Here is a 12,817-nt window from a genome sequence, read left to right as displayed (position 1 = left end):
TCTTGGGTTGGACTTGGTTTACTTTAGATTTTTCCCAATTTTTTTTTCTTCTTTTTTTCTCCGTTTTCAAATTAATATTTACGATTTTGGGGTTTGCAATTTCAAGTCAAGAGAGAGATGGTGATTGCACTAGGTGTCACTCCACTGAACAGCGTGAGTGGGAAGAAAACAAAAAAAAATGACAAAACTCGGCCAGGGCTGACTCTAATTTCTCTCTACCCCCCTTCTAAAAAATAACAAAATTCTAACCCAAAATCTTTTATGACGACTATAATGTCAAACACAAGATATAATTAAGATCGGAACTCACCAGAAATTTTCGACAGCCAACAAATGAGAAATCCTCCCGTTTGGGATTTTTCGATCGATGGCGACAATTTCACAAGACACGGAAAACACACGACACTAATGGAATCGAGTCACTAATTTGGAAAGGCGAATTCACCGATGCAAAAGTATATAGACTGGGTATATACTGCCGTACAGGTGTGTGATTGTGTGTGAGGCTTTTCTAATTTAGCGGTTAGAGCGCGGAGAGATAGAGAGAAGGAGAGAGAGGTGTTGGTTATAGTTGCGCACTGTCGGACGGGCGGAGCGCGACTGAAGGTATACACAACCTGCGAGCCGGGCATTGTCAAGGAGCCTCTCTGCTAAAAGGAAATAAGGGACGACGCCACTCGTTCGAACATAAACACAGGTTCAGCCTCCCTTCTTCTCCTGTTACCTGTTTCTCTTCTCTTATCACGCTTTCTCCTCTCTCTCTTTCTTTCTTTCTTTCTTTCTCCTAGCTCGCCTTTTCCTTGTCCTCCTCCCGTTCACTTGTGCATAGCTCAAAACTTAGGACGGACCGAAAAAATAAAAAATAAAATAAAATAAAACGCCTCTAGTTGTTTGATTTATACGACGAGATTCCTGTCTGATCGCCTTCTCCCGCTCGGTAGTCCATCTTCTAAAGTTACAATTTTTGTTCGTAATGCGTCGTCCGGCCGCTCTTTTATCTTGAAAGGCTCAGGCCAGCGGAATGGAGACAAAAAAAAATAGAAAAAGAGAAAGACATCACGGCGTCTATAATAATCACTGAAGGGGGAGAGAGATCATCATTGGAACAGTGAAAGTACATTCAGTTGTATAGTCTCCCGATAGCGCCGTCGATTTCCCGTTTCTATCCATTCAGACAAAACACAAAAAAAGAGCCCAGCTCTTTATTCTTTTTATTTTTTTGAAATTCGAATCTCTTTCATCGTTTCACCTGTTGCTCCTATCGAGGCAACGCAGCACGACTCGCCCCCGAGAGTAGAGACACTAAGAAGACAAATAAACTGAAAATAAAATGCGGCTCTTCAACAGTCATCTCTCTCCCCCCCCCCCTCCTACCATTATCTATTAAGTGAAGTTATTCAGCCGCGTTGTTGTTGTGGAACCGGAGAAGACTTTGAAATAAAAAAATAAAAATAAAATGAAAATGTCTGAGGAGCGAAGAGTTCGAGGGTCGTCTACAAGGGTCGACTGCGTGATACCGACATTTTTTTTTCTTTTTCTTTTTCTGTCTGCTCCAATCGACCAGACGGGAGAATTTTCATAATAAAAGAACGAAGAATATATACAAAAAAATAAATAACTAAGAAAGTCAGAGTGGGGGAAAGAAGAAAAAAAGTTGGCAAAAAAAATAAAATAAAATTTCAGCACGCAAACACGCAAGCTAGACATTTCCACACGCGAAAAAAAAAAAAAGAGACCACTGAATTCAGACATTTTTCGAGTTGACGTCACCCGCCAGTCAGAGAGTCAGGTGGTGCATAGCTAATAAGAGAGAGAGTATTGTGTGCTAGAGGCCAGTGTCGCTACTATATAGTTCTCAATTCAAAGTCGTTAGAACCGCATCATCTGCAGAAAGAAAAGAAAGAAGAACTGATTGCATTTTATGACCCCACCGCCGTCCAGCATTTTCCTTTCCCCGTAGACCGGCCAGACGATCGTGGAATTTGGGAATGGACACGCAGAAATAGGCGAAACGAGCTCGTCACCCAACTTCCAATCTAATAGCTTTGTATGTGTTTTTCTTTTATTAGAGATATGTCTGTAAAAATGTACATAAAAGATGTCGAGGGGATTAACACATTACTTGGTATTAGTACGGGAAAAAAGCTTTTTCTTTCGAAGAAATCCTACCTCATCATGGCAAGACCATAAAGAAAGAAATAAGACGACAGCTTTATAGAATGGTATGCTATAATAAGTAGCACGAAGCTCTCTACCGTGTGACCCATGACGACATACGTCAAAAAGAGGCGCCACCCTAAAGTGGTGGAAGTACTGGGTGACACCAAACAAACGCTGCAACAAATCAAAGTATATACAGTAATAAAAGAAATATTTGCCTTCGACACGGAGAGAGAGAGGGTCGCACCTGAGAATCAATAGAATTTTCTAGACAATAATAACCCAGTAAAAAATTTTCACCTCCTTCAGGAGACATTAAACCATCACATGAGCTTCCGAAGGGAGGGAGCGGGGGTTTCTATTTTGGCCGTTTGCAAAAACAAAAAGATTAAGAGGAGAGAGCGACAAAAGAACGAAGAAGAAGAAGAAGAGAGAAAACAGTTTGTTGTTTAGCGTGTCCTCGAATGGAGAGATGGTGGTGGCCCCCACCATTCACTTGAATCAACAACAAGGAGCTCGGAATACATGTTACGAGTGATACACGCGCATGTCTAAGAGAAAAATGGTGGTTGCCTAATGGCTTAAAGCAAAAGCGTCTGTTCGGACGTTTTGCTTTTAATTCGTTTGTCTGCTGCTGCTGCTGTGCTGTGCTGCCAGTCCCTTGAAAGTTTTCGCCCTTTCTATTTTCTCCATCGCATGTTGCGTGGATGAGGACCCATCCATCAACTGGATGTGATGCCTCATGGTAATAAAAGCCTTGTTCATCGGCTTTTCATTTCAGAAAAAAAAAGAATAAAAAAAAGCTTTTTCTTCTTCTTCCTCTTTTTCTTGTGGAGAAACTCGACAAAAGGCGGCGGTTGTACAAACATCGGGACACACGAAACCGAACCGTGAGAAGGTGAACCGCATCTCTAATAATGGCAGACGACGCTCAATAAGCACCCGGCACTTTACCTGATGGGATATATATAGGCCTAGATTATCCAACACGCGGGAGGAGGATGATGGCCCGTCACCTCGGTCGCCATTATTTCGTGACGGGAAAAAGAAGGTAAACGCAAAGTCTAGTCTAATAGCCCCTCTTCATCATCATCGGTGCGTGATGATGATGCAATAGGTCTCCCGATACACACACACACAATCTCCGTCCAAAAAATATGAAGGAATAGAACACAGACGTGAGGCCCACAGACAAGCAACAACACGATTCGCTAACAACCCGTAATAACCACAATGGGTATACCCTCCCCGACGACTCTCAACCGCCCGTGCCTGTTTGTGTGTGTGTGTGTGTGTGTGTGTGTGGCGCGGTCAAAGCCATACAGTAGCTGACGACTCAGCAGCAGCAGCAGCAGCAGCCGCAGCGATTTTTAATGTTCATTGGAGAGAAAGCTCCGGATATTATAACTAACTTATTAATAGCGTGTGCACCAGCCTCTTAGTTTTGTCTATTCTTTCACGAGGTTTTCTTTGTTTGGTTTTTGGGTTCTTCTTTATTTTTTGTGATTGGATTTAAGCGTCGATTTTCTTGTCTGCTTCGGCGTGAGTCGAACGCGACAAGACAATAGACGAGCCCACACACACACACACACAAAGGAGCATAGCCAATCGAACGATTTTGGGAGAGTCGAGTGGCTATGCTAATTCCATCAGACAAGTCGTAAAAAGGTCGAAAATGGTGATTGGAAGAAATTGAATTGGGAAAATACAATAAATAAATAAATAAATAAATAAAATCAAAAGAAAAGAAGACTTACGGAAAGGCTGCCACGGCTGGCGGCCGTGAGGAGTGACTGCTCGAGGATGTCGCGGAATTGCTGGGCCCGTCCGGTTTGAACGCGCAGCTCCGATTCCAGGTGAGAAATGACACGATCTTTGGTCCGGGATTCCTCACGCTGCTCGTCGCCATTTCCGACACGTAACAACAATGTTGAAAAGAAAAAGAAAGAAAAAGAGAATGAGGGCATGACCAATTGGAACCGACATTTTTGTAAAAACAAAACAAAAAATCAAGAACAAACGTCAATCTAATAAGAACAAGATATCAAAATGACGTGTAACACATATTTCTCTCTTTCTAGCTCCTTCCTGACTTGGCTCCGGGACTTGACTATTCACTAATAAGAACCCAAAAGGAATTTGTTTTTTGTCCTTTTTTCATTTTTCAAATGAGACCGAACCACAGAGATAAGGACGTTTAATATCGGCCGGCGGTTATGTAGAAGCTACAACAACAAAAAACCCCAAAATTTCATTTCGTCAAAAAAGGGGTAAAAAAACCAACGCCGCCGCCGCCGTTGTAATTAAAGAGGTATCATAACTATTTGGTCCGAGTTTAAGAACTTAAAAATTGGTCCCTTCTCCAAATTCTTTAATAACAAGAACCAAAATAATAAAAAAAGGGAAGGCCAAGTTTTACGAATCGACAGACTATAAGCAAGTGAGAAGAAAGAAGGGTGAGAGAAAGAAGTGACCGGAAAAAATTGAACCGAAAGTCCCACTTTCTCTACTTTCTCTGGCCCAGCAGCAGTTGGCAATGCCCTCCCCTTTGTGCATCTATAGCACCCCTACCTTGGAACATATATCTTTTCCATGAAAAAAAAAGAAAAAGAAAAACACAATCAAGATTAAAAAAAAGGCAGCAACAAGAAAAATACCACACGGGCCTATTGTGAGCGAGCGTATAGAGCAGCCGAGAGGTACGCGCTTGAGCAAACCTCGAGGCATATAATTTTCCCTTCTCAAGACGTAAACACTTTGGCTAGGGGAAAAAAAAGTAACGAACGATAAATTCCACACACACACACAGAGGCTTATTATCCGCCCATAACATCATCGTGCCAGCAGAGTATACATCTACCCTGCCGAGTCAAAAGGCAGTGCTGCTGCCCCACATGACAGAGGCAAAGTCAAGAAGAAAAAGTGGGGAAGAAACAGCAATCAAAAAAGAATATCAATACGAAACAAAGGCCCCAGCAGCAGCAGCACAAGAAAGAAAACATTATACAACCAACCAGCCACACACAGGCCAGCACGCCTCGCGTGAAAACGTCATGACTGACATTTTCTTTCATTTCCATTAACAGTAAAAAAATAAATATAGAACCTCGTTCTAGCTTCTTCGGAACAACACAATGTTGCAGGTCTAATGCGCTCGAGCTCTTTTCCTACTTTTCCTACTTTTTTCCTTCTACCACCCCCGAATAAGTCGAGCTAGGTTCTTCTTTAACTAGAAAAATAGCTCTCGGTTGTACCTCGCTATACAAGAGAAAATTTCCGAGAGAGAAAATAGAGAAACAGGGCGGCGATTTGTATCAGTTCAAATATATTCTTCTTTTCTTCTTTTCTTTTCTCCCGTCTTATTATCATATGCCTCACGCCCGTCTACTTATTGGTCAGTGCCAAGCTTGGGGGTGCGTGTTGTTTGTTTTTCGACTGTCCATCACGGCGTGTACCCCACCAGATAGAAATCGCTGGCCAGCAGTTTGAAACCCCGACCGCCCTGAAATGCCATCCGTCTCTCTTGCAGGCGGCCGTTGTGTCCCACTGTCCACCGGCTGGGACACGTACACAACACAACACACACGGGGAGTTTGAGTTTTTGATTCTGATTGATTGTCGTTTTCTCTTCTTCTTAGCTCCGCGGGCAATCGAATCACGCCGTAGATTATCGTGTCGTAGCTGGCGATGTCAACGCACGCAGCGGACACACACAGGCGCACGACGATTATTTCCCCCTAGCGGGAGGATGATATAGTATCAAACACGGAAGATGACGCGACCCAAACAAGGACAAGAGGATAGGCAACCGGGCAGTTTCCCGGAGGGGGGAAACAAGCAGGAGACTATGCGATGCACAAATGCGTCGTGATTGAAAGCGGCGCGAGCGCGCACACACTCGCGCCCCATTGCCGATTGTAAATAATTCCGCGCCACAGCCACGGTACCGAGCGGTCGTCGCCGTGAGTTCGACGGATTTTTTTTTTAAGGCTGACACACTGACACACACAGCGAGCTGTGTGTGTGCATAGAGAGAAGGAGGAGGAGAAGAGGAAGACCGAAAACAAAAAGAGGAAGTTCACCTGGTAAAAAGAAGAAGAAGAAGAGACTCACGTCTCTAACCTTCTGATTCCTGCACTTTTCTCCGTTTGAAATTTCTACATTTTGGCGCCATTAAATATTCCAGTCAGGTACGGGTCCGTTTTCTTTAAAGGACCGGGGCTTAGCTCAGTGTATGTATGTCTACCTGCCGACAGTTGCCCAGCTTTATCTTTCCACATTTTTTTGCAGAGTCAGAGTAGTAGGTAGGTACAATCAAGACGAAAGAGAGGGGGGGGGACGAGCCCATACTTAAGGCTATTGCGCTCAAATAGATATGGCCTGCCATCAACCGCGGGCTCTTGCCGTACGATGAACTTTCACGAGCGCCAAATACAGACTATACTAAACTCAGCTCAGACACACACACGCTAACGCAATAGCGAAAAAATGTATAAATAAACAAATGACGGGCATTTCGGACCAACATCTCCTTCGTGCCGTTGTGAGCGATCGTTGTTGTTGCCGAGAGTTTGACGTCAAACTCTACTGCACTGGTTTGCGCCCTTTTTCTTCATTGCCAATTCACTGCAGGTGGAAGGAGAGAGAGAGAGAGAGAGAAGTCAAAAGAAGCTCATTTTTTAAGATCCTTGTTCTGGATTTCCCAAACACGCTGGGCGAAAAATAAGGAGACGTCGTTGACCTTTATTCCCATGACGGGCCGCGGTTAAAAAAAACGTGAAAAAAAAAAGGTTTACGCGTCTCGTAAGACCCGTCAAGAAATTGAGGAATAAACGATGAAGGCGTGGGGGGAGGGGAGGTGTGCAGAATTTATTATTTCGTCGGAATGTTAAGCAATTTTTTTGTTTTAAAGTTCCGCGCAAGTTGGATACAAGTTGTAAAATAAAAGGAAAAGAATATCTCGTTCACCTGTTGCACAGGTATAGTATATACTATACGCCGGCCACTATATTTTTTTTTTGTTGTCGGTCGGGATGCCCTCAGGTGGTGAAAGTCGATTCATCTCTTAGCGGTCAAAATGTAAAACAATCGTTTTTTTTCTTTCGTTGTTTTTGGGCTATTTGTTCGCTCCGTGTTGGTATGGTGCGGGAAACGGCAGCGACGAGTTCGTGAAAATGCGCCCGGAATAAGCAAAACAACAACAAAAAGAGTCGGCCGCAAAACCAAATATTACAGAAAACAGGTTTGAGATTACGCGCGGTAATTCCGTTCATCTGTCGAATCTCCAAGCGCCCGAGAGAGAGTCAACGGGCCGTGTAATTCGTTGCAGGTGTGCTGATTTTCACCATAGGGCTCTGCAGCCCTATGGCTCACGCGACAGGTGGGCCTGCGATGCCTGCGCGTATTACAACACCCATACACAGCAGCAGCACTCCCTTCACATAGAATACGATTACCCATACGTCATAGCAGCCTCCATTAACGGGAATTTCTTTTACAAAAATTTTATTCCAATTCCCATTCTCGGACGTGTCCAGATAAAAAATTCAAAAAGATTCTGCGCGAAAACTTCAAATTCCTAGGCGTCAAAACGAGACTCATTCAGCCGGCGCCTCTCCAGTCGGGACTGAAAGTTGGCCAATGACATTCCGGCAATTCCCATTCAAAAAGAAAGAAAAGAAGGGTAAAGGGCAAATAGAAATCTGCACGCCAAACAAAAAACTGCGAGTCAACAACTCGTAAATAACGTTACAACAAGTGCGCGCGGGAATTGGACGAAGAAGAAAAAACGAATAATACACGCAGCAGACGCGCACTGCACGGCGCGCATATTAAAAAAGGAAAAAGCCAAACACAACCAAACAGTTATAGATTTCTCGGTGAAATGAAAGTTTTTTTTTTTTCCCCGGGCATGTGTGTAATATAAACGACTCGAGTAGCTCCCGTAACCGGATAGAGAGGGGAGGTGTAATAGACACACACATTCTTCCAGCATTTCCAAGTGTTTGGCGAAAGTTGAACGTTATTTGCACTCTCTCTCTCTCTCCTCGTATCATAATGGGACGACGGCCAATGTTTTCAAATCTCATGCAAGAAATTTTAAAAAATCGCCAATGGGAATCGGAAAAACAAAAAGGGGAGAATCATTCAGTCCGTCCGTTGCTGATGGCCGATTGAAACGCTACACGCATTGTAATTCGGCGCACAATTACACGCCCCGACATCAGACGCAGCTTCGCCAAACAATATAATATTGATCACAAGCCGCTATCCGGTACCATCTCGCTTCAATCTCTCGTAAACACCTTCAATTTTTCACGCTAGCGTTTGGATTTCTAATTACACGGGCCGGCCAAACCTTTTTGAGATGGAGGGATTGTTATAGTCGCCCATCAAAAGAATCGATAGGTTTGCCTGGTGGGGGAGATAATGGGCCAATCAGAAGAGAATTTAATTCGATTCCGTGAAAGGATCCGGTATATAGGTACAATATTGCGACTTGCAACTAAAGGGAAAAGTTTCAAATCTTGCCAAATCTTCTAAGAAAAAGAAAAGAGATTTCGCGTGTCGATACGAAAATTCCATTTTGGGTAAGGATCAACAACGTGCACGACGCAAGTGAATTTACGATTATTGTCGCTTTTCCAATATGGTAAATTTGAATTTCTAATAGCGCACGTGACGGTGGGATTGGTGGGACATTTCCTACCATCAATGGATCGTGAGACACGAGACGTTGGATTAATGTTGGCGTTGCTGACAGGATTACCACACAACGGAATGCAATTGCGCAAAAATGAAAATCCCAAAGTCTCTCTAAGCAGATTCGTTCTAAAATCCCTCACAAGTTCGCTCATCTCCTTGTCACGTGTGAAAGCTGCTGCGCTCCAGCTCGGTGGAAGAAGCCATACGAGTCTGCGTGATCCAATTTACAATCGCTGTAATTAATAGTAGACTATAGCGCTCGATAAAATCCAATTACAAACAATAATAACTGCTAGGGATACGTACAGAAACCAGTTCAGTGTTTTTTGGTCATTGAACTGACTTTGCCTCACGCAATACCCTGGTGCGAAACACGAACGCGATATTTTTTCGCACAGGTGTTTCTGTCAATAATCGATTTTTTTTAAATAGAATTGTCTGATGGCTACAGGTTTTTTTGCGCGATTCATTTCAAAAAGAAAAATAACGCCATAAAGATATTTCAAAAAAATGACAAGAAGAAGAATCGATTCGACTTACCAAACGGGCGATCTGTTGCCGCAACTGCTTCTGGAACGTGATCAACTCACGAGCCTTGTCATCAAGTAGACTGCGCATATTCTCGAACCGGTGCTGCTCACTTTCCCTCATCAGCTGGGCGAGCAATTATCGAAACAAACAGAAAAATGTAGATGAGCATTTTTGGGTTTACCATAAGAAATGAAGGACTAAGCAATCCGGTTTCTAAATTTTTCCTTTTTCCAACACACACAAGGAACATCCGACTACTTATACAATACGGTCCTAAATCTGTAGTGTATTTGATTGTTGCCTTCACCTGCAGTTGTTCCTCCTGTTTCTTCTTGTCGATGCGCAGGATGGAATTTTCGTGAATTAATTTCAGCATTTCAGCGGCGGCCGCTTGGCTCGAGGCGGCCGCTGCATTAGCGAGGCCGTTGCCGGTGATTTTTCCGTTCGGCTCCTTGGACTGCAGCGTCTGACATTTTCGCTGCAGCTCCTCCTTCTCTTTGAGCAATTTGGCCAGCTGGACGCGAAAGGCGCGGTTCATGGCCTCCTTTTGATGGCTCAGCGCTTCCGCCTTGTCGCGTTCAAATCTGATGATATCGACCGGCGATAACAACCAAAAGAAAAACAAGTCAAAACATTTTTTAAAATCTTTTCACACGGTAATGACATTCGAGACTCGGAACAAATAATAATCCCACCGGCATTTCTTTTCCTTTTTTCTCTCTGTGTGATGCCAACGGACAAAAGAAAAAAAAGTCACACATAAATGTTATTCATATGACGGATAATATGGAACCGGGAAGTCTGTCAAGTGCGTCTACCTGTGTGTCGCCCGGTACATGTACACTAATTCTATTTATAGCTCGACATTAGACAGCCTGGGCGGCTGTGTACAGTCACGCCGACAGCGTTTTCCAGTCAACGTTAGATGAGGGAGAGAAGAGCTGCTGCTGGGCGACACATTTTGACGGATGGTAATAGATGAGGTGAACGAACGGTAGAGCACACAACTTGGTGAGGGGGAAAACAAAAAAATAAAAAAACAGCCCGTTTCGGTCGGCGTGGAAAGTGCAGCCTGGAATCCCTACACAATGCGGACGGGCGACACATCAACGCGCGGCCCGAGAGTCAGTCCATTGAAATATGATGAGGGATGATGATCTAGTAGGTACAGAATATTCCATATCTCTCTAGTCAAGAGGGAAGTGAATTTTCAGCCGGATGAGAAACGACGGGCGGTTGTCTCGGTCCCCGGAAACGGCAGTCCAGGGGGGAAAAAAAAACTCGAAATTCATTTGGAATTTCAACAACGACAACACCCTGGAAAATGAAGGAGATGAGAAGTTGGAGGCGCAAGTGCGCAACGGTTATTATTCCAAAGTGCTTCCGTGATTGACGGTCAACGTTCCGGGCGACACACGAGAGGTAGGAGACGGGACGAAATAGAAGGTGACGACAATAACTGCTCGTCAAAACTCACTTTGATCGTTGGTCGTCCATTTCGGCGGCCAAGCGACGCATCTGTCGCTCTTTGCGCTCCTTGGCTCCTTCGACGTGGTGCTGCTGGTCACGGAGCGTCAGGCTCGACATGGACGAGGCGGCCGAACTGGTTCCCACCACCGAGGACGACCCCAGGATGACCGACGGCATGCTATTACCGTTGGCCGGCTCTGAGGCCATCATCATCTTCCGTGTAAACGAACTCGTCTGCAAAAATAAGAAAAAGAAAAGAACTTAGACAAAAATGGCCAGAAGTATTTAAAGATGACAAACGAAATGATAAAAGGCGTGATGGGCGTCTACTGCTCTCGTCATTCCAACTGTCGGTACAAACAAGAATGCTGAATTTGGCCTTGATGATGATAACCTAAGGCTGCTGGGCAGTCATCAGACACCATCTGTTCATCCGTTCAGCGACCGGACTATTCCGCAATTTTAAAATCCCCAAAGATATTTCTCTCTCTCTCTCCGTTTGATTTCTTTTCGATGATTTTTGAATTTCGTTCCAGGGAATGAATAAGAATTTTGAAAAAGCCTTTTTTTCGTACCACCAGATGGAAGGAGTTTCCACAGAATTATTTATTCCGCCCGCCCAGCGCTCATTTCGTGAAACCAGATTCCCGTGTCGTATTTCATATTTCCCGCCATCATCGCCGCCGCCGGCTAAACTTGAGATTAACTCATCGCGGAATATAGCATGTTAAAAATATATCTAAATAAAATAGACATTGTAATCTAAGTAAGTGTATACTCTATGGCGTAATCGTAAACCAACTCCAAACAGAGGCCTCCCGCGGACCACGCCTTATTTAAAAAGCTTTGATGACGCAAATGAATGAAAAATAAAGGTCGACTCTCTCTCTCTCTCCTTAAGAAATAATCAAATAAACTCCCAAAAAGAAACGGCAGACGATCTTGTAGATTATCAAAATAATCCAGCCATCTTCTCTCTCTCTCAGCTAAGCCTGTGTGTGTGTGTGCGGTTCCAAGAATGACTGACTGTGAAAGGACGAGAGAGTCCCCCCCTTTGATTCATCCGGCGGTTTTTGACTCACGTCATTACCCAATACGTTCAAACGAAGGCTGTCCCCCTTTTGTGGGTGTTGTTGCGTGTTTTGGGTGTTCTAATTTATCTGCTATTTTTTTTGTCCCTTTTCGGCACACACACACACACAGTAGTCTGCACTCGCGTACGGTGTGTGTGTGCAATATTACAGTGCGGTCAAGCTAACGGTAAAAACAACCAAAAATACAAACCGAATGCAACGGTTCACGCGACTGAACAGAAAGGCCCCGACGGACCCGCACAGACTACTATCCACGCTCGTCGACCATTCAAAAGAGACAATAGGAAAAAAAAGAAGAAGGGACATTTAATAACGGCAACAAAAATAAATAAAAATAATAAAAAAAAAAAACAACCGTGAAATGACGGCCAGCAGTTTAAGAGTGGTTAACTTTTCTACTATTGTTTTTTTCTTGTTCTTGTCTCTTTCTCTTTTATGGGGTGGAAGAAATTGTTTTCGGGTCACTACGCGAGATTTTCAGATTTTTCTTGGCTTCTTTTATTTGGGAATTTTTTTTTCTTTTTCTTCGACTTTGCAATTCATTCCGAAAAAGACCGTGAACGAACGCCAACCCACACACTCTCCTCTCTCTCTCTCTCTCTCTCTCTGCAGCCCCGATCTCAAGGACCTGCAAGGAGAGTTTGACTCACGCACGTTTCAGGTTGCCTCCCATGTGATATAATCACGTCATCTTCTTGTTGTCTGCCGAGAAAAAAGGGAGAGGAGAGAAGATACTTTGGGGATGACAACAACAGTGAGAAGACATTCCTCTCGGCGTGATTAACTCCAGGGGGAAAGACGCAAATAGGCGGAAGTTGAGCACACGACAGTGACGTTGTGTGTATAAGAAGAGCAAG

The 12,817-nt window shown here is 44.0% G+C and overlaps 1 protein-coding gene across 8 annotated transcripts in view; it reads right to left on the bottom strand.

Annotated features, from left to right (window-relative positions):
• Positions 1 to 12,817, bottom strand: part of LOC124338529 (protein MLP1-like) — a 29,783-nt gene that overhangs the window by 10,684 nt on the left and 6,282 nt on the right. For 7 of the 8 annotated variants that reach the window (XR_006917865.1, XR_006917864.1, XM_046792614.1 and 4 more), the window contains exons 2-5: positions 10,874 to 11,100; positions 9,704 to 9,980; positions 9,406 to 9,519; positions 3,918 to 4,055 (exon numbers count right to left, since the gene is read on the bottom strand). Coding sequence is in view for 5 of the 8 variants with exons in the window: in XM_046792614.1 (XP_046648570.1) it covers positions 3,918 to 4,055; positions 9,406 to 9,519; positions 9,704 to 9,980; positions 10,874 to 11,100 (756 nt within the window). In the remaining 3 variants the exon portion in view is untranslated. Of the gene's footprint in view, positions 1 to 310; positions 607 to 3,917; positions 4,056 to 9,405; positions 9,520 to 9,703; positions 9,981 to 10,873; positions 11,101 to 12,817 lie in introns of those variants that run through there. The other variant, XM_046792619.1, reaches the window with a different exon arrangement.

Source organism: Daphnia pulicaria, chromosome 4 (assembly GCF_021234035.1).
Source record: "Daphnia pulicaria isolate SC F1-1A chromosome 4, SC_F0-13Bv2, whole genome shotgun sequence".
Taxonomy (NCBI): domain Eukaryota; kingdom Metazoa; phylum Arthropoda; class Branchiopoda; order Diplostraca; family Daphniidae; genus Daphnia; species Daphnia pulicaria.
This window is presented reverse-complemented; position numbering and strand designations above follow the sequence as displayed.